This window comes from Carcharhinus amblyrhynchos, chromosome 27, assembly GCF_965287045.1.
Source record: "Carcharhinus amblyrhynchos chromosome 27, sCarAmb.v2.hapA, whole genome shotgun sequence".
In the NCBI taxonomy this organism is placed as follows: Eukaryota; Metazoa; Chordata; class Chondrichthyes; order Carcharhiniformes; family Carcharhinidae; genus Carcharhinus; species Carcharhinus amblyrhynchos.
In genome coordinates this window covers 33,697,885-33,719,120 of record NC_137350.1, presented here as the reverse complement: position 1 = coordinate 33,719,120, position 21,236 = coordinate 33,697,885, and the positions used below count along the sequence as shown (strand labels likewise).

The 21,236-nt window shown below is 45.5% G+C and overlaps 1 protein-coding gene across 1 annotated transcript in view; it reads left to right on the top strand.

The window, feature by feature from the left end:
* Window positions 1-20,539, top strand: part of LOC145359041 (alpha-2,8-sialyltransferase 8F-like) — a 61,467-nt gene extending 40,928 nt beyond the window's left edge. Inside the window, exons 5-8 of the mRNA XM_080213395.1 lie at window positions 7,789-7,933; window positions 12,727-12,839; window positions 16,603-16,695; window positions 19,234-20,539. Of these exons, the coding sequence (XP_080069521.1) occupies window positions 7,789-7,933; window positions 12,727-12,839; window positions 16,603-16,695; window positions 19,234-19,708 (826 nt within the window). The 3' untranslated portion in view covers window positions 19,709-20,539. The remainder of the gene's footprint in view (window positions 1-7,788; window positions 7,934-12,726; window positions 12,840-16,602; window positions 16,696-19,233) is intronic.
* Window positions 20,540-21,236: the final 697 nt, after the last annotated feature.

Sequence of the window (21,236 nt, the reverse complement as noted above, 5' to 3'; positions counted from 1 at the left end):
AGCAAATAATAATTATAAGCATAATGATACATAATTGAGGAGATTTAGTGAACCTGGCGCATCTGAGTTGTATTTCTAAATAGCGTTCCAGAGCTCTGATGAAGGGTCCCAGCCTGAAACTTTAGCTTTTGTATTTTCTCTCTTCAGCTTGGTGCACTTTGCCTGTGTGTTCTAATTTTAACCACATCCTGCATAGAAATGTTATGAAATAAGAGTTTGAAAAGGAGCTGTTAATCTGTGGGCAGGTCCATATAAATGCCAGCTTCGCTGCACTGACTTGTTCTTGCATGTTGGTCAAGATCATGATCTGATGTTAACTCCTGAGCATTAAACTTGATTCTAACCCTACAAAGAACCATTACAATACTGGAGGAAGATTGGCCGGGTGATTAACAGTGAGGTTGAATGTCTTGGCTGAGAGGAAGATATATATGAGATGGTCAAATGGGCAGATAAGTGGCAGAGGAATTTAACACTGAAAAGTGTGAGGTGATGCACTCTGGAAGGAGTAATTTGACAAGGAAGTATACTATGAAAAGTTTGACGCTGGGAAGTGCCAATGAAGAAAGGGATCTTGTGGGGTTTGGCGTTTGAATCTGCATTCAAAGACCATTAGCCTGGGCCTGGGGATTACTAATCCTGTGACATTACCCCCACGCTGCCACCTGAGCGAGCTCCCCACTGAGTCACCATTGACATTATAAAAGGCCTTGACACCAGTAGCAACTGGTACCCTGGGAAACTCTGTCCAGGAAACAGGCTGAATTTTCCTATATGACATTGCAAGGAATATTGGTCTCAGGTGAAGAGGGGGCTCATGGTTCGCTCATCATCTTGGACTGCTGCCTCCTTGTTTGATCTCCCTTGTTGGGAATACCTGTGGCTGCTTCTTCATTAGCTGCTGCACATAAAGGGGAAGCATTTAGAATCGTAGAGTCCCTGCATTTGGCCCATCTAGCCTGCACTGGTTTTCCAACAGACCATCTTATCCTCCCCCCCAACACCTGCCCTATCCCCATAACCACATTCATATAATCCCCCATAACCTATACATCCTGGGACACTGAGGGCCAATTTAGCATGATCAATCCACCTAACCTACACATCTTCAGATTGTAAGAAGAAACCACAGTACCCAGAGGAAGCCCACACAGACACGGGGAGAAAGTGCTGTGAGGGGGAGTATTTAAAAACAATGTGACCTTTCTCTTCAATTGCTTTGAGCACCTATCAAAACAAAAACAACAGTGGGTTGAAAGAAATATCTTCCAACTGGGTAGAGCAGTTGGAGGCAGGAGATCACAAGTAAATGTGTTCCAGAAAATGTCCAACCAGCGTTGGGAGCATAGCCAGTGTTGACAGATTAAAGGTGAGCACAGGTCAAATAGCAGTAACATGGCGAAGAAAGGAAGGCTTCAGCTTAAACAGAGGCCCCCACATCTTGTTCATGGCACCAACCCAATGTATTCCTCAATGTGTGCCTTCATTAAATGGTTTTCCAATTCTTCTGCTGTTGCGCTGTCACACTGTTGGGATTTCTCCACTTTATACTGGTGGGCTTCCCCGCGCTGGAGAAACCAGCTGGATAAACTAAATCGCCTCCACCTTCCCATCCCTTTTATTTTAATGGAGGAGAAGAGATCGGGCAGCACGGTGTCACAATGGTTAACACTGCTGCCTCACAGCTCCAGGGAACCGGGTTCGATTTCCAGCTTGGGTCACTGTCTGTGTGGAGTTTGCACATTCTCAATGTGTCTGTGTGGGTTTCCTCCGGGTGCTCCGGTTTCCTCCCACACTCAAAAGATGTGCGGGCTAGGTGCATTGACCATGCTAAATTGCCCTTTAGTGTCCCAGGATGCATAGGTTAGAGAGATTAGTAGGGTAAATACGTGGGGTTACGGGGTTAAGGCTTAGGTGGGATTGTTGTTGGTATAGATTCAATGGGCTGAATAGCCTCCTGACCTGTAGGGATTCTATGTTACTTTCTCCTAAAGTGTGCACCCAGGATCTGCAAAAAAAGCATCCACTTCCGCTGTGGATCCCCCACAACTCACCTTGCCGGCAACAGCTCCGAACCAAGTTCCAATCTATTCATTACAAGCAACGTTGTCAATATGAATTGAATTGATTTATTATTGTCACGTGTTGAGATACAGTCGAAAATATTACTTCTTGCACACTATACAGACAAAGCATGCCATTCATAGAGTATACAGGGGAGAAGGAGAGGGTGCAAAATAGAGTATTGCAGTTACAGATAGGGTGAAGAGAAGGATCAGCTTAATATATGATAGAGCCTTTCAAAAGTCCGGTGACAGCAGGGAAGAAACTGTTCTTAGAAATCATAGAAACCGTACAGTGCAGAAAGAGGCCATTTGGCCCATTGAGTCTGCACCAACCACAATGCCACCCCAGGCCCTACAACATATCCACCCACTATTCCCTCTAACCTACATGATCTCAGACTTTTGTATCTTTTTCCCAACGGAAGCAGGTGGAAGAGAGAATGTCCGGGGTGTGTGGGATCCTTGATTGTGTTGGGCTGCTTTCCCGAGGCAATGGGAAGTGTAGGCGGAGTTAATGAACAGGAGGCTGCTTTGGTTGATGGACTGGGCTACATTCACGAATCTCAGTAATTTCTTGTAGTCCTGGGCTAAGCAGGAGCCATACCAAGCTGTGATAGAACCAGAAAGAATGCTTTCTACGGTGCATCTGTAAAAATTGGTGAGAATCGTAGCGGACATGCCAAATTCCCTTAGCCTCCAGAGAAAGTAGAGGCATTGGTGGGTTATGTTAACAATAAGTCGGTGTGGGTGGACCAGGACAGATTGTTGGTGATCCGGACGCCAAGAAACTTGAAGCTCTCGACTATTTCCACTTCATCTCTGTTGATGTAGACAGGAGCGTGTCCTCCACCACGCTTCCCAAAGTCAGTGACTATTATCTTTGTTTCACTGACATTGAGGGAGAGATTTTAAAGGGATCAAAATATTTTCCCTCCCTGGACTCAGCTCAGCTTGATCCTGAATCATGCACCTTGTTCAAATTCACACAAAGGCAAATCGGAAATTAAAAACAAAAAAAGGTTGGAAACACTCAGCATCTGTGGAGTTAACGTTTCAAGGAACTGACCTGTTGCTAGAACAAGAGTTCGGGATGTTTTGCCTGCTGATGCAGAGCCAGGGAAAATGTGGTGGGTGGATGATTGGAGACGGATAGAAGGAAGGAATGTCTGGGCAGGCCTGGGAAAGGATTCATGTTCACACACTTTTAAACATCACTTTTAAAAAGTATATTCAGGAGGACTTTCTCATTCAGTGTGTGGATGGCTCACCTAGTGAGGGGACAAAAATTGATCTCCCCTTGGGAAATAAGGAAGGGCAGGTGACAGAAGTGTTAGGAAGGGGTCACTTTGGGACCAGTGACCATAATTCTATTAGCTTTAAGATAGCTATGGAGAATGATAGGTCTGGCCCAAAAGTTAAAATTCTAAATTGGGGCTAGGGCAATTTTGATGGTATCAGGCAAGAACTTTCAAAAGTTAATTGTGGGAAGGCAAGGGACATCTGGTAAGTGGGAGGCTTTGGAAAGTGTGTTAACGAGGGTTCAGGGTAAACACCTTCCTCTTAGAGTGAAGGACAAGGCTGGCAGAAGTAGGGAACCCTGGATGACTTGGGATATTGAGACCCTGGTCAAGAAGAAGGAGTAAAAAGTCTGACAACACCAGGTTTAAGTCCAACCGATTTATTTGATAGTAAATTCACTAGCTTTCAAGGTTACATAAGAACATAAGAACATAAGAAATAGGAGCAGGAGTAGGCCATCTAGCCCTTCGAGCCTGCCCCGCCATTCAATAAGATCATGGCTGATCTGTCGTGGCTCAGTTCCACTTTCCCGCCCTCTCCCCATAACCCTTAATCCCCTCTCTTATCAAGAACCCATCAACCGGTTCTTAAAAATATTTAGCGAGGCAGCCTCCACCACTTCAACGGGCAGAGAATTCCAGAGATTCACCACCCTTTGAGTGAAGAAGTTCCTCCTCAACTCCGTTCTAAACCGCCTCCCCTTTATCTTGAGGCTGTGCCCCCTAGTCCTACTGTCTTTTTTGAGCGGGAAGAGTCTCTCCACCTCTATCCTATCCATCCCATTCATCATCTTATACGTCTCAATGAGATCTCCCCTCATTCTTCTAAACTCTAACGAGTACAAGCCTAGTTTATTCAGCCTCTCCTCATAGCTCAATCCCCTCAACTCCGGTATCAGCCTAGTAAACCTCCTCTGCACTCCCTCCAGGGCCAAAATATCCTTGCGCAGGTGCGGCACCCAAAACTGCACACAGTACTCCAGCTGCGGCCTCACCAATGCCCTATACAGCTGCAGCAAGACCTCCCTACTTTTATATTCAATCCCCCTCGCTATGAAGGCCAGCATCCCATTCGCCTTCCTGACCACCTGCTGCACCTGCAAGCTGGGTTTTTGCGACTCATGCACAAGGACCCCGAGGTCCCTCTGCACCGTCGCCTGCTGCAGTTTTTCGCCACGTAAGTAATAGTCCTTCCTACCATTCTTCCTACCAAAGTGGACCACCTCACACTTGCCAACATTAAATTCCATTTGCCATTTCCTGGCCCATTCACCCAGCCTATCTAGATCCTTCTGCAGACTCTCCACACCCTCCGCACAATTTGCCTTTCCCCCAATCTTGGTGTCATCAGCAAATTTCGACACCCTGCACTCGGTTCCCTCCTCCAGATCATCTATATAAATGGTAAATAGCTGAGGCCCCAGCACCGACCCCTGGGGCACCCCACTAGTCACCACCTCTTCGTCAGGTGGAAATCGGTTGGACTTAAACCTGGTGTTGTCAGACTTTTTACTGTGTTTACCCCAGTCCAACGCTGGCATATCCACATCAAGAAGAAGGAGGCACATGACAAGCATAGGTAGCTGGGATCAAGTGAATTCTTTGAAGACTATAGCGGGTGCAGGAATAGAGCTAAGAGAGAAATCAGGAGGGCAAAAAGGGGACATAAGATTGTTTTGGCAGATAGGGCAAAGGAGAATCCAAAGACCTTCTACAAATGCATCAAGGGCAAAAGAGTAACAAGGGAGCGCGCAGGGCCTCTTAAGGGTCAACAAGGCCATCTGCGTGCAGATCCAGAAGAGATGGGTGAGATCCTAAATAAATATTCTCATCAGTATTTACTGTTGAGAAAAGCGTGGATGTTAGAAAACTTGGAGAAATAAATAGTGATGTCTTGAGGACTGTAAATATTACAGAGAAGGAGGTGCTGGAAGTCTTAAAGTGCATCAAAGTAGATAAATCCCCAGGACCTGATGAAGTGTATCCCAGGACATTGTGGGAGGCTAGAGGGGAAATTGCTGGTTCCCTAGCAGAGATATTTGAATCATCGATAGTCACAGGTGAGGTACCTGAAGATTGGAGAGTGGCAAATATTGTGCCTTTGTTTAAAAAGGGCTGCAGGGAAAATCTTGGGAACTACAGGCCAGTGAGCTTCACATCTGTAGTGGGTAAGTTGTTGGAAAGTATTTTGAGAGACAGGATCTACAGGTATTTAGAGACGCAAGAACTGATTAGGGACAGTCAGCATGGCTTTGTGAGTGGAAAACCATGTCTCCCAAATGTGATTGAGTTTTTTGAAAGGGTAATCCAGAAGGTAAATGAGGGCAGTGTAGTTGATGTTTCTAGATGGACTTTAGCAGGGCCTTTGACAAGGTACCACATAGTAGGTTGTTGTATAAGATTAAATCTCGCGGGATCCAGGGTGAGGTAGTTAAATGGATACAAAATTGCTTGATGACACAAGTCAGAGGGTGGTTGTAGAGGGTTGTTTTTCAAACTGGAGGCCTGTGACCAGCGGTGTGCCTCTGGGATCGGTGCTGGATCCACTGTTAATTGCCATTTATATTAATGACTTGGATGAGAATATAGGAAGAAGCATGGTTAGTAAGTTTTCAGATGACACCAAGATTAGTGGCATCGTGGATAGTGAAGAAAGTTATCTAGGATTGCAATGGGATCTTGATCAATTGGGCCAGTGGGCCGACGAATGACAGATGGAGTCTAATTTAGATAAATGCGAGGTGATGCATTTTGGTAGATTGAACCAGGGCAGGACTTACTCAGTTAATAATAAGGCATTGGGGAGAGATACAGAACAAAGAGATCTAGGGGTACATGTTCATAGCTCCTTGAAAGTGGAATCACGGATGAACAGAGTGGTGAAGAAGACATTCAGTATGCGTGGTTTCATTAATCAGAATATTGAATACAGGAGTTGGGATGTCTTGCTGAAATTGTACAAGACATTGGTAAAGGCCATACTTGAAATCTGTGTACAATTCTGGTCACCCTATTATAGAAAGGATATTATTAAACTAGAAAGAATGCAGAAGAGATTTATAGAGTGCTACCGGGACTTGATGGTTTGAGTTATAAGGAGAGGCTGGATAGACTGGAACTTTTTTCTCTGGAGCACAGAAGGTTGAGGGGTGGCCTTATAGAGGTCTATAAAATAATGAGGGGCATAGATCAGCTAGATAGTCAATATCTTTTCCCAAAGGTAGAGGAGTCTAAAACTAGAGGGCATAGGTTTAAGGTGAGACGGGAGAGGTACAGAAGAATCCAGAGGGGCAATTTTTTTCACACAGAGGGTGGTGAGTGTCTGGAACAAGCTGCTAGAGGTAGTAGTAGGGGCAGGTACAATTTTGTCCTTTAAAAAGCATTTAGACAGTTACATGCGTAGGATGGGTATGGAAGGATATGGGCCAAAAGTGGGCAATTGGGACTAGCTTTAGGGTTTAAAAAAAAGGGCAGCATGGACAAGTTGGGCCAAAGGGCCTGTTTCCATGCTGTAAACCTCTATGACTTTAATCACATCAGCTGTTATGAGAAAAAAAAGGGTCCTTTTAAAGTCTTCACAGATAAACACCAAGGCCTTTAGTCTGACAGAATTCATTAATTTAGTGACCTGGAAGTAGAAAAAGGGAGTGATACCCACAGAGACTGAAGCAAACTGGGACATCACTGATAACTAAATCTTCACACTGATTGGATATTATAATTAAGAAGTGTGAGGTGATTATGATTGAGTTTAATATCTGTATCTTATGAATGATGTAATCTTAATCAATAACAGTGAGTGGATTGTTATACCTTGATTGTTATATGCTGATTACATGTAATTGAATGTGAACTTATAACTACTCGAGCATTCCTGAATTCTGGGCAATGGCTCGTAACTGGCACATAACTTGCATTAAAACAGCTGGTTAAGAGAACTCCGTGACTTGACCTGGTTACTTGAAGTCAAAAGCTGTGATCAATTTAAAGGCTGACATCAAAGCCCGCAACAGCATGGAGGAGAGCAATCACTAATGGATGGAAAGGGTAATGGTGCAATGTGTGAGTGTTGGAATGAGTAAAAATAGTGCGGGGGGGAAATGAGTATAAACAATCACATTGAAACCATTATCAGCACCATCTGCCGGAGGAAATGAAACGATGGCTATAATCTGGAATTATTGACGTGAATGCTCAGTCTGAAAGTTCTTGAAAAAAAGCCCCATCCGAATGGCTAGGTGATGGTTTTTGTGTTCACATTGATCTTGGTTGGAACAAAGCTGGTGGTGAAAATTAGACAGGAAATTAAGGTTTCTATTTTTGTTCTGACCTCATTTCATTTTCTCTGTAAAAAGCTAATCTGGAAATCAGCTGAGGCTGTGAAATTAGCGTTGGCTGATTGTTGATATCTGCCTATTTTTCAGATCACAGCTAAAGAGGTGCTGTAATGCTGTGGACGACTGCTTGGTCACTCAGAAGAACACGCCAGTGGGGACGGAGCTAACATACGATGCCGAGCCCAAGAAGAAACTCAAAATCACTCAGCCGATTTTTACTATTTTTCCCAAGGTAGGAGCTGCGTTTTAGACAGGGCTGCACCGTTCTGTAGTTGGCAAAAGTGTTTGATTCCCGACAAAAGGTTGCGCTGCAATGTCGGAAAACCTTTCCTGTGCCTCCTTCACTTGTTTCGTGGAAAAAATCCGAGGCTCATTTTTTTCCCAGGCCAGATGTGTCAGTTTGGCAGATGTTGAAATTGCCCTTGTCTCGCTGCATGTTACAGCACATTGTAACTAAAGGGCTAAAGGGATCTGACACACCCTCAGTGTACTGCCTCCACACCAGAAAGGAAGGAAAGACCCACTGGCCCACTCCACCACTGCCCCTCAGCTTCAAGAGCCAAGGCACAACTTGGCTTTGGCCAAACTGATGTGCTGGGGGCCGGAAGGCCTGGGATTTATCTATTTGTTAATTTATTCTGTGTCAGAGTCGCCTAGTGGCCACACCCTAGCGCCTGCTCGGGGACACTGAGGGAGAATTTAGCACGGCCAATGCACCTAACCAGCACATCTTTCCGATGGTGGTGAGAAACCAGAGAAAACCCACCCAGACATGGGGAGAACGTGCAGACTCCGCCTGGACAGTGACCTTAGCTGGGAATCAAACACAGGTACCTGGTGCTGTGAGGCAGCAGTGCTAACCACTGTGCCGCAATTGGATGAGTTAAGGAGCAAAATATATTTGGCCCTATTTATTTTGGGGTAAGATTTCCTCACTATCATTTATGATGCATTAGGCTTACCTCCTTCCCAGATTAGCGGAAAGCTCTCCTGATCAGCCTTTAGTTTTCCATCCTCCTTCTGCTCCAGCTCATCTAAAGCTTTGCTCCCTGTTTCCTAACTCTCACAAAAGTCTCATCGAATCATAGAGTCATAAAAATATACAGCACGGAAATGGGCCCTTTGCCTACACTGAACTAGTCCCATTTGCCTAAGTTTGGCCCAAATAACAAAAAACAAAGAAAAATACAGCTCAGCCTGTGTCAATCATGATGCCCTAACGAAACTAAAAAAAAAGCCTTCTGCCCTTACTTGGTCTGTATCCCTCGATTCCCTCTCTATTCAAGTACTCACCCAGATACCTCTTAAATATTGCTAATGGGCCTGCTTCCACCACCTGCTTTGATAGCGTGTTCCAGGCACCCACCACTCTCTGTGTGAAAAACCTCCCCCACACATCGCCCTTAAATTTCCCCCTCTCACCTTGAACCTGTGCCCCCTTGTTTTTGACACTTCCATCCTTGGAAAAAGTCTCTGGCTTTCCACCCTGTCTAAGTCTCTCATTATTTTGTAGACCTCTATCAGGTCTCCCCTCAGCCTCTGTCTTTCCAGTGAAAACAATCTTAGTTTATTCAACCTCTCCTCCCAACCAACCCCCTCGAGACCAGGCAACATCCTGGTGAATCTTCTTTGCACTCTCTCCAAAACTCCCACATCCTTCTGGCAGTGTGGTTACCAGAACTGCACGCAATACTCCAAGTGCGGCCTAACCAAGGTTTTATACAGCTGCAACATCATTTGCCAACTCTTGTACTCAATGCCCAGGCTGATGAAGGCAAGCATGTCATATGCCTCCTTAATCACCTTGGCCATCTGTATTGTCACTTTTAGTGAACTGTGGACGTGCACGCCCAGATCCTTCTGTATGTTAATGTTCTGCCATTTACAGTATAATTTACACCTAAATTTGATCGTCCAAAATGCATCATTTTGTATTTGTCCGGATTAAACCCCATCTGCCTTTATTGTGTCCAAATCTCCAATCTATTAATCGATATCCTGTTGTATCCACTGTCAATCCCCGGCACTATCAACAGCTCCACCAATCTGTATGTTATCCGCAAACTTACTAACCAGTCTACCCACATTTTCCTCTAGATCATTTATATATACTATAAACAACAGAGGTCCCAGCACTGATCCCTGCAGATCACCACTAGCTACAGATCTCCATTCCGAAAAACATTCTTCCACTGCTACTGTCTGGAGGCCCACAAATCCCTCTAAATCTTTCCCAACCCGTTTACTGATCCAGATGCCTGTTAAATGTTGTAATTGTGCCTCAACCGCTTCCTCTGGCAGCTCCTTCCATATAAACACTATCCTTTGCATTAAGAGGTTGGCCCGCATGTCCCTTTTACATCTTTCCCTTTTCAATTTAAACCTATGCCCTCTAGTTTTGTACCCCCCTTACCCTGGGGAAAAAACCTTGGCTATTCACCTTGTCTATACCCCTCATGATTTTAGAAATCTCTATAAGATTAGCCCTCATTCTCCTACCTTCCAGGGAAAAAAGTCCCAGCCTCTCCTTATTATTCAAACCTTCCGGTCCTGGTAATGTCCTTTTGTACCCTTTCCAGTTTAATAATATCCTTCCTGTAGCGGGATGGCCAGAATTGTATGCAGTGCTCCAAATGTGGCCTTACCAATGTCTCGTACAAGTGTAACACAATGTCCCAACTCCTGTACTCAATACTCTGACCAATTCATGCGCTGGGCTCACTCACTCATAGAGCCATAGAGGTTCACAGCATGGAAACAGGCCCTTCAGCCCAACTTGTCAATGACGCCCTTTTTTCTATACCCCTAAGCTAATCCCAATTGCCCACATTTGGCCCATATCCCTCCATACCCATCTTACCCATGTAACTGTCTAAATGCTGTTTAAAAGACAAAATTGTATCCGCCTCTATTACTCCCTCTGGCAGCTTGTTCCAGACACTCACCATCCTCTGTGTGAAAAAATCACCCCTCTGGACACTTTTGTATCTTTCCCTTCTCACCGTAAACCTATGCCCTCTAGTTTCAGACTTGCTACACTGGTCCAGCAATATCTTGATTTTAAAAAATCCTGCTTGCTTTCAAATACCTCCGTGTCCTTGTTCCTCCCTCTCTCTGCATCCTTCTCGAGCCTCTCGGGCAGCGCGGTAGCACACTGGTTAGCACTGCTGCTTCGCAGCTCCACGGTCCTGGGTTTGATTCCCGGCTCGGGTCACTGTCTGTGTGGAGTTTGCACATTCTCCTCGTGTCTGCGTGGGTTTCCTCCAGGTGCTCCGGTTTCCTCCCACAGTCCAAAGATGTGCAGGTTAGGTTGATTGGCCGTGCTAAGAAATTGCCCCTTAGTGTCCAGGAATGCATAGGTTAGAGGGATTAGTGGGTATAATATGTAGAGATATGGGGGTAGGGCCTGGGTGGGATTGTGGTCGGTGCAGACTCAATGGGCCAAAGGGCCTCTTTCTGCACTGTAGGGTTCTATGGCTCTGGAACCTCTGACCTCTGTGACCCCCTGGTCCATCCATGACTTTTATCATTTCACTATTTGTGGACATGCTTCAGCTGCCTGGACCTTAGTATCTGGAATTCTCTGGAAGGAAATCCAAAATTTCTCCACTTTGTTTTATTTAAGGTGCTCTTCAAAAACCCTCCTCTTTAACCAGGTTTTAGATTACCTGCGCGTACCTTTAATTTGAATTGATTTATTATTGTCACGAGTATTGGTATACAGTGACAGGTATTGTTTCTTGCGTGCTATACAGACAAAACATATCATTCATAGAGTACATAGGGGAGAAGGAAAGGAGAAGGTGCAGAATATAGTGTTGCAATTACAGATAGCGTGGAGAGAAAGATCAGCTTCATATACGGTTAGTTGTTTCAAAAGTCTGATAGCAGCAGAGAAGAAGTTTAAAATTTATTTATTAGTGTCACAAGTAGGCTTGCATTAACGCTGCAATGGAGTTACTTTGAAAATCCCTGAGTTGCCGCACTCTGGCGCCTGTTCGGATACACTGAGGGAGAATTTAGCATGGCCAATGCACCTAACCGGCATGTCTTTTGAACTGTGGGAGGAAACTGGAGTAGCCGGAGAAAGCCCATGCAGACACAGGGAGAATGTACAGACTCCGCAGACATTGACCCAAGCCGGGCCTCGATCCTGGGTCCCTGGCACTGTTCTGAGTTGGTTGGTATATGTTCTCAGACTTTTGAATCTTTTTCCCAACAGAAGAAGGTGGAAGAGAGCGTGTCCAGGGTGCATAACGGGAAGTGTAGACAGAGTCAGTGGATGGGAAGCTGGTTTGTGTGATGGACTGGGCTTCATTCACAAACGTCCTTGCAATTTTGATTTGATTTGATTTGATTTATTAGTATACAGTGAAAAGAATTGTTTCTTGTGCGCTATATAGACAAAGCATACCATTCATAGAGAAGGAAACGAGAGAGTGCAGAATATAGTGTTGCATTCGTAGGTAGGATGTAGAGAAAGACCAACTTAATGTGAGGTAGGTCCATTTAAAAGTCTGCTGGCAGCAGGGAAGAAGCTGTTCTTAAAAACATAAGAACATATGAACTAGGAGCAGGAGTGGGCCATCTAGCCCCTTGAGCCTGCTCTGCCATTCAATAAGATCATGGCAGATCTTTTCGTGGACTCAGCTCCACTTACCCGCCCACTCACCATAATGCTTAAAGTTGGTTGATACATGTCCTCAGACTTTTGTATCTTTTTCCCGACGGAAGAAGGCAGAAGAGAGAATGTCCGGGGTGCGTGGAATCCTTGATTATGCTGGCTGCTTTTCCCGAGACGGCGGGAGGTATAGACGGAAACAATGCATTGGGAAGCTGGTTTACGTGATGGACTGAACAAAATGTTCATAAATGCGGCTTGCTGTTAAATTTTGTCCGCGAATTCTCCTTTGAATCATCTGGCGATGCCCTCTAATGTTGAAAGTGCAATCTCATTGTCGATTGTTGGAACAGGAATGGCCGCGTGACCTTTGCCTGCTCTGATGGCTTGGCCTTGCTTTGCAGGAATCATTCTTCAGCAGCCGGCAGTACAAGCGATGCGCAGTCATTGGCAACGGCGGGATTTTGGCCAACAGCAGCTGCGGGGCTGAAATCGATCAGGCCGATTTTGTTTTCCGGTAAGGTGTCACAGAAACAAACGAGGCATCCCGGTTGGCTCTGCCGACTGAATGAACCCATTCACCAGATTGTGTTCCCGGGTGGCGGGGGGAGGGGGAGATGGGAACAGGACCAACAATTAAAACTCAGAGCAACAAAACAAAGCGCAGAGTTCTGCTGTACTGGAATGTCAGTGTCTCAAACAAGGATTCTCTGTACTAAAATCAGAACAGATTCTGACACAAGATTTCAAAAGCTCTCGAGTGGTTTTATTTCTGTGCGACATTGCAAAGTGGGAAAGAGAGAGAGATTTGTAATTCACAACCTTAGGTTACCCCAATGTGCTTTAGAACTAATGAAGTATTTACCGAAGTGTGGGCGCTATTATAATGCGGGAAATGCCAACGCTAGTATGCAAACAGCGAGACCCCACAAAACTGATCATCTGTTCTTTTTGCCATGCTAATTGAGGGATAAATATTGAATAGGACACAGCGGACAGGGAGCCTTGGTTTAACATCTCATCTGAAAGGTGATTCCACCAGCAATGTAGCACTCCCTCAGTACTGCAGTGAGACATCAGGAAGTGAGGTGAGAGTGATCGCCTTTGACATTAATGTTTGACACGGTGAATCATCAGGGAAGTGAATTTGAAGTGAAGGGAATCGGGGGAAAGCTTTCCACTGGTTGGAGTCGTGCCCGGCACAAAGAAAGATGGGTGTGATATTTGGGGATCAGTCATCTCAATCCCAGGACATAGTTGCAGGAGTCCCCAGGGGAGTATCCTGGGATCCAACCATCTTCTGCTGTTTTATCGATGGCAACCCCCATCATCATAAGGTCAGCAGTAGGGATATTTGCAGTTGATTGGTCAATATTCAGCACCATTTGCAATACTGAAGCTGCCTCTGCGGCAGAACCATAACAATATTCAGGTTCGGCTGGTAAGTGGAAAGTGACAATTATGCCACATCAGCACCAGGCAATGACTATCTGCAGCAGCAAGTACATCTCCCTTCGACATTGACCAACACTGAATCCCCCTACCATCAAAGTCCTAAGTGTCATCATTGACCAGAAACTGAACTAAGGCAACCATATAAACAGTGGCTCCAAGAGCAGGTCAGTGGCTGGCAGTTCTATGGTGAGTAACTCACTTCCTGATTCTCCAAAGTCTGCTCACCATCTAGACGGAACAAGTCAGGACTGTGGTGGAATACTCTTCACTTGCCTAATGAATGCAGCTCCAACAATACTCAAGAAGCTTGACACCGTTCAAGATAATACAACCCGCTTGGTTGGCATCCCATCCACAAACAATCAATCCCTCCACCACTGACACACCGTGGTAGCAGTGTGTACCATCTACAACTAAGAACATAAGAACATAAGAAGTAGGAGCAGGAGTAGGCCATCTAGCCCCTTGAGCCTGCCCCGCCATTCAATAAGATCATGGCTGATCTGAAGTGGCTCAGTTCCACTTTCCCGCCTTCTCCCCATAACCCTTAATTCCCTTGCCTACCAAAAACCTATCTACCCGTGCCTTAAATATATTTAGCGAGGTAGCCTCCACCACTTCAACGGGCAGAGAATTCCAGAGATTCACCACCCTTTGAGTGAAGAAGTTCCTCCTCAACTCCGTTCTAAACTGCCCCTCCCTTATCTTGAGGCTGTGCCCTCTAGTCCTGTTGTCCTTTCTGAGCAGGAAGAATCTCTCTACCTCTACCCTATCCATCCCCTTCATTATCTTATACATCTCTATAAGATCCTCCCTCATCCTTCTAAACTCCAACGAGTACAGACCCAGTCTATTTAGTCTCTCTTCATAGTCCAACCCCCTCATCTCCGGTATCAGCCTAGTGAACCTCCTCTGCAGTCCCTCCAAGGCCAAAATATCCTTGCGCAAGTGCGGCGACCAAAACTGCACACAGTACTCCAGCTGCGGCCTCACCAATGCCCTATACAGCTGCAGCAAGACCTCCCTACTTTTATATTCAATCCCCCCTCGCTATGAAGGCCAGCATCCCATTCGCCTTCCTGACCACCTGCTGCACCTGCAAGCTGGGTTTTTGCGACTCATGCACAAGGACCCCGAGGTCCCGCTGCACCGTAGCATGCTGCAGCTTTTCGCCCTTTAAATAGTAATCCCTCCTACTATTACTTCTGCCAAAGTGGATAACCACACACTTGCTAACATTATACTCCATCTGTCAGGTCCTCGCCCACTCGCTCAGCCTATCTAGATCCCTCTGCAGACTTTCCACACCCTCCGCACAATTTGCTTTTCCACTCATCTTTGTGTCATCAGCAAATTTCGTCACCCTACACTCAGCTCCCTCCTCCAGATCATCTATATAAATCTATATAAATATAAAACTGCAGCAACTCATTAAGACTCCTTTAACAGCACCTTCCAAACTTAGCGCCTCTACCACCTCGAAGGACAAAGGAGGGTTCTGATTGCTCTGGGTATAAAAGTAAGAAGTCTCACAACACGAGGTTGAAGTCCAACTGGTTTATTTGGAATTATAAGCTTTTGGACACGACTCTGTTAGCGCAAGTGGGCGAAATGACCACTGCGGACTCAGGGTGAAGTTCAATAACGGCACAGCTTTATTTTCTTTTTACATCGACGGAGAAGCACAATCAGGGCATACAATCGGACTGTCCCAAAAGTGCTCTAAAGACTCCCCCACAACGGGCTACAGTTATACCTGAACTTCGCATTTCAAACGCTAATCCTTTATTTACAGTATTTGACTTCAGCCATCCTGTTTCGATGTTTTCGAGTGTTGGAGCAATTGTTTTAGGTGTGTGTTAATCGTTTTTGTCTGGTTGGTTATCAATGGTCTAGAATCTCTGGGGTTTGAACCATAGGTGTGTTATTGATCTCAAAGAGGTTTGAGGGGCCAGGGACCTTTCCTTAACTGTGTTAATTTTAGGTGTCTCCATGGGTTGTTTGACTGGTTTAGAAGTGTTGATTTTGGTGGGGTGGGGATGTGTTCTTTAATTTAGTTCCTGTAGGTGCCATCCTGTCCAATTTCCCTTATTTGCTAGCCCTCATTTGCATTCTAAAAACATGCTCTCGCCTACTGATCAGTGTCTGTTACTTTGTGATTTTAGTGGCGGGCTCTGAGGATAGCTTTAGTTCGCTTCCATTTTGTGTGCCCAATTTCATAAAATTTGTTGTCCGATAACAACCCCTTCATCAGGTGAGTGGAGGTTAGTTCACAAAAACGGCATTTGTTTATGAACTAATCTCTATTTACCTGATGAAGGAGTAGTGCTGTGAAAGCTTGTGACTCCAAATAAACCTGTTGGACTTTAACCTAGTGTTGTGAGGCTTCTTTCTGTGCCCACCCCAGTCCAATGCCGGCATCTCCATATCATGTTGTAAAAAGGTATGGAGGCAAAGCAGGTAGATGGAGTTAAGCTGCAGCCCAGCTACCGTCTCACTGAATTACAGAGCGGATTTGGGAGGCTGAATTGCCAAATCCTGTTTCTATAATTATAATTACCAAGTTGGGAAATTGCAGAGGGTGCGGTCAGTGGAGATGTATTTTTGATGATGAGAGGTTGGGACATTACTGAACATCCAACAGCTCTGTCTCACCCTGCGTTACCTTCACATTCTGATGGTCCGGGACTGTAAGAATCTCGTGATGCTAGTTGGCATCCACGGGACACTCACGGAGTGGTGAATATAACTTTACAGTTTGACGGAGTCAGGAATAGCAGCCATTCTGCGGAGTTCTTCAACTGAGTGTTCATGTTCTTTTCCAGGTGCAACCTCCCACCTATAGATGGGGCATTCAGCCAAGACGTGGGAACAAAAACTAACTTGGTCACAGCAAATCCAAGCATCATTGCGGAGAGGTGAGTGGGCGCCTTCACCAGCTGCCTCTTGTCAGATACTTCCATTGCTTCTGTTGGGCAAAGGGATAGTTGGTGGGTTGTGTAACTGGGACCAGGTAATACTCTGATGACCTTTAGGGGAAGGATATCTACCATCCTTACCCAGCCTGGCCTACATGCGATTCCAGACCCACAGCAATGTGCTTGACTCTTAACTGCCCCGTGACCTAAAAGCCACTCTTTTCGAGAGCAATTTAGGTTGGGCAACAAATGCTGGCTTTGCCAGTGATGCCCACATTCCATGGGAAAATGAGGAAAAATAAATGTTTTGGCACACGTTAGGATGTCGGGATTGCCACAACAAAAGAGATTCCGATTTAACCCGTGGATTAAACATCAGGGATAAGCTCAGTCTTCCTTCGTTATTCAAAATAGGGGGCAAATTTAAGGATGACTCACTGTTTGCCCAGAGGCTAACTGACAAGGAGGGCCTTGTGAGCAGTAGGAATCCATGAAGATATCATAATCATCCTTTAATTGGTGATTGTATGATTGAAACCAGAAGCTAAGTAAGAAGAGTTAGATCTACTCGAGTCACCTGGGTCTTTATTGGTGGTTGTTTATGTATAATATTCCATGGGATCCTTCAATTTTAGTATCTCAGGCTGGTAGAATAAGTAAATCCTATCAGTCAATAAAGGTTTCAAAGCATTGTGTAAGTAACTGGGCTTGCATCTGCATATGCACAGTGGTTAGCACTGCTGCCTCACAGTACCAGGGACCCTCCCTTCGATTCCCGGCTTGGGTCACTGTCTATGCAGAGTCTGCACCTTCTCCCCGTATCTGCGTGGGTTTCCTCTGGGTGCTTCAGTTTCCTCCCACAATCCAAAAAACATGCTGGTTAGGTGCATTGGCCATGCTAAATCTCCCTCCATGTACCCAAACAGGTGCTGGAGTGTGGTGACGAGGGGATTTTCACAGTTATTTCATTGAAGACTAAGCCCACTCGTGACACTAAAAATTCAGTGTTAAACTTTATGTATCGGCAGGAATTCTCTGACCTCACTCACGGATGGGATTTTCCGGCCCCGCTGCTGCGAACAGAGATTTGGCTGAGCGGTAAATTCTCCGTTCTCGCTGTCAATTGTGGTGGGGGTTATGAGATCAGAAAATTCCAGCCATAGGGTGAAATTTGGCATAGATTCAGAGAATCCCTATAGTGCAGAAGGAGGCCATTTGGCCTATCAAGCCTATGACGACAGTTCCATAAGACCATATGACATAGGAGAGATAGGCCACTCGGCCCATCGAACTTGTTCTGTCATTCAATCATGGTTGATATTTTTCTCATCCCCATTCTCCTGCCTTTTCCCCATAACCCTGATCCCCTTATTAATCAAGAACTTATCTATCTCTGTCTTAAAGACACTGAATGACCTGGCCTCCACAGCCTTCTGCGGCAAAAAATTTTACAGATTCACCACTCTCTGGCTGAAGAAATTCCTCCTCATCTCTGTTTTAAAGGATCGTCCCTTTAGTGTGAGGCAGCTGGTTCTAGTTTTTCCTACTAGTGGAAACATTGTCTCCACATCCACTCTATCCAGGCCTCGCAGTGTCATGTAAGTTTCAATAAAATCCCCCCTCATCCTCATAAACTCCAACAAGTACAGATCCAGTGTCCTCAACCGTTCCTCATACAACAAGCTCTTCATTCCAGGGATCATTCTTTTGAACCTCCTCTGGACTCTTTCCAAGGCCAGCACATCGTTCTTTAGATACAAGGCCCAAAATTACTCACGATACTTCAAATGAGGTCAACCAGAGCCTCATACAGCCTCAGAGGTACATCCCTGCTCTTGTATTCTAGCCCTCTCTCAATATGAATGCTATCATTGCATTTGCCTTCCTAACTGCCGACTGAAACTGCATATTAACCTTAAGGGAATCTTGAACAAGAGCTCCCAAATCCCTCTGTGCTTCGGATTTCCATTTAGAAAATAGTCTATGCCTTCATCCCTCCTTCCAAAGTGTATAACCTCACACTTTCCCACCCAGGCCCTATTCCCATAACCCTCGACCTTTACCTTGATCATCCCCTTGACACCGAGGAACAATTTAGCATGGCCAATCCACCTAACCCCGCACAGATGAAATTGAAATAAGAGAGAGAGAGTGAGAAAGCTTATTTATTATCCTTGGATTGTGTTACGGGACCTTTCACACAGACAGACAGGACCTTGGCTCAATCTCTCCTCTGAAAGATGGCTCTGTGAGGTTGTTTGTGGAAGGGCCTACACAGCAGTGCACAGGCCAGGAATCACTTTCTTGCCTGTGTCTAATAGATTTGGATTGAAGCTTCGAAATAGTTAGCATGGCTATCACTTTGAGTGTGGAATGTGGTGTGTTGGATGGCAGGGGGTTGAAGGGAGTGGAAGGGCGGTGGTGGGGATTGGGAGCGGGTGCGGGGAATAGTGCTGATGGAAAAGGACAAGAAAGGGAAAGCTACCTATTGAATTGGTAAAAATGCTGCAAAGTAACAATGCGTGCTTTCTCTGACAGGTATTCAGAACTCCACGATCGGAGGAGACCATTTTTCACAAACTTGATTGTTTACAATGATGCTCTTCTCCTTCTACCTGCTTTCTCCTACACCACGAACACGGGGCTCAGCTTCAGGGCTCTCTATACCTTGCAGGACTTTCAGGCCAAGCAGAAAGTTGTCTTCTTCAATCCCACGTACTTAAAGCACTTGACCGAGTTTTGGAGCGCGAGGGGCATTCAGGTGAAACGCCTCTCCACTGGCCTCATCATTGCGAGTCTTGCAGTGGAACTTTGTGAAGAGGTGTGGATTTATGGGTTCTGGCCCTTTGCAAAGAATATTGAAGGCAAGGTCATGTCACATCACTACTTCGACAATCAGTTGCCCAAGCCATCCGTCCACTCCATGCCAACGGAATTCCATCATCTTCTAAAAATGCACAGTAAAGGAATCCTCAAACTTAAGATGACTGAGTGCCAGAAGAATCCGAAATAAATAGGAAACACGCACATTTGATCAAAATATCTTTAGACTGCTGTTAATGGCTGGATTAAATGAGCAATGAAGAGCTCAAATTCTAATCAATAGGGTCTTCAGGTTCTTGGCTTGTCTGTCACTTGAATTCACTTGTCTCAGTTGGTTGAGTTTGGCTGATTGGCTGTGTTTGGAAACACATGGGCATTTAATTTATGTATAGGACTGTAGCCATAGGTAATCACATGACCATTGACAACTAACCCATCAGAAAAGTAGGATCTTCAACAAAAAGCATTGGAAATAGGACTGGTCCAATAAACAGCTCAGGGTCGGAGGATAATCTTGAAGTACGACAACCAAAGAAGCAGCTGAGTTACCAAATCTATCTCGCCTCTACCCCAAACCTCATCATTTTCCTTTTTACCCATTCAGTTCCTCATTCCTAATGCTTTTCCGCTCGATCCTTCTTCAGGCTGAAAGTCCGATCAGTTTTATCCGTAATTTTGAACTCTAGCTTAACCAAGTGGCTGGGTAGATAAAAACAAGCTTGCTGTTTTTAACTTGATCCTTGCCGTTCTCTGTGAGTGGCTGCGAACTCATGAACAAGGCGAATCGAGAAATTACTGCGCCGGGGGTGGCACAGTGGTTAGCGTTACTGCCTCACAACCCCAGGGACCTGGGTTTGATTCCCAACTTGGGTCTCTGTCTGTGTGGAGTCTGCACATTCTCCTGTGTCTGTGTGGGTTTCCTCTGGGTGCTCTGGTTTTCTCCCGCAGTCCGAAAGCCACGCTGGTTAGGTGCATTGACCATGCTAAATTCTCCCTCAGTGTACCCGAACAGGCGCCGGAGTGTGGCAACAAGAGGATTTTCGTAGTAACTTCATTGCAATGTTAATGTAAGCTGACTTGTGATTAATAAATAACTTATTTACTTACACTGGGACTCTGAGTAGGATGTTAGGCCAGTGTTGCTGATCTGGAGATATAGGGGTACCACTTCCCGTTCTGGAGTCCGGAGTTCCAGAAACGCTCCTTGCAACATATGTCCACTGCCTCCCTATCCATCCCAGATGCACCAATTCCCTCCAGCCATCCCGCCATTTCCTGGGAATGAGGATCATACAATCCGTTGTTGTCAGCAGCCCCTCTGTACCTTCCACCCAGCTGGAAGAGTGGCATTGAAATGAGGCACTTTGATTAAACTCACATTGACCCCTTGCTCGAGGAGGGAGAGGAAGGCATCGGAGTGCCTCCTCGCTAGAATCCCTATTCCTAGCTTGCAATGCCAGTGCCTAGCGTGTAACTGGATAAAGTGCCACATCTGTTTTAAGGTTTATTTATTGGTGTCACAAGTAGACTTACGTTAACACTGCAATGAAGTTACTGTGAAAATCCCCTAGTCCCCACACTCCGGCACCGGATCGGGGACACTGAGGGAGAATTTAGCCTAGCCAGTGTATTTAACCAGCACATCTTTGGACTGTGGGAGGAAACCAGAGCACTCGGAGGAAACCCACGCAGACACGGGGAGAATGTGGAAACTCCGC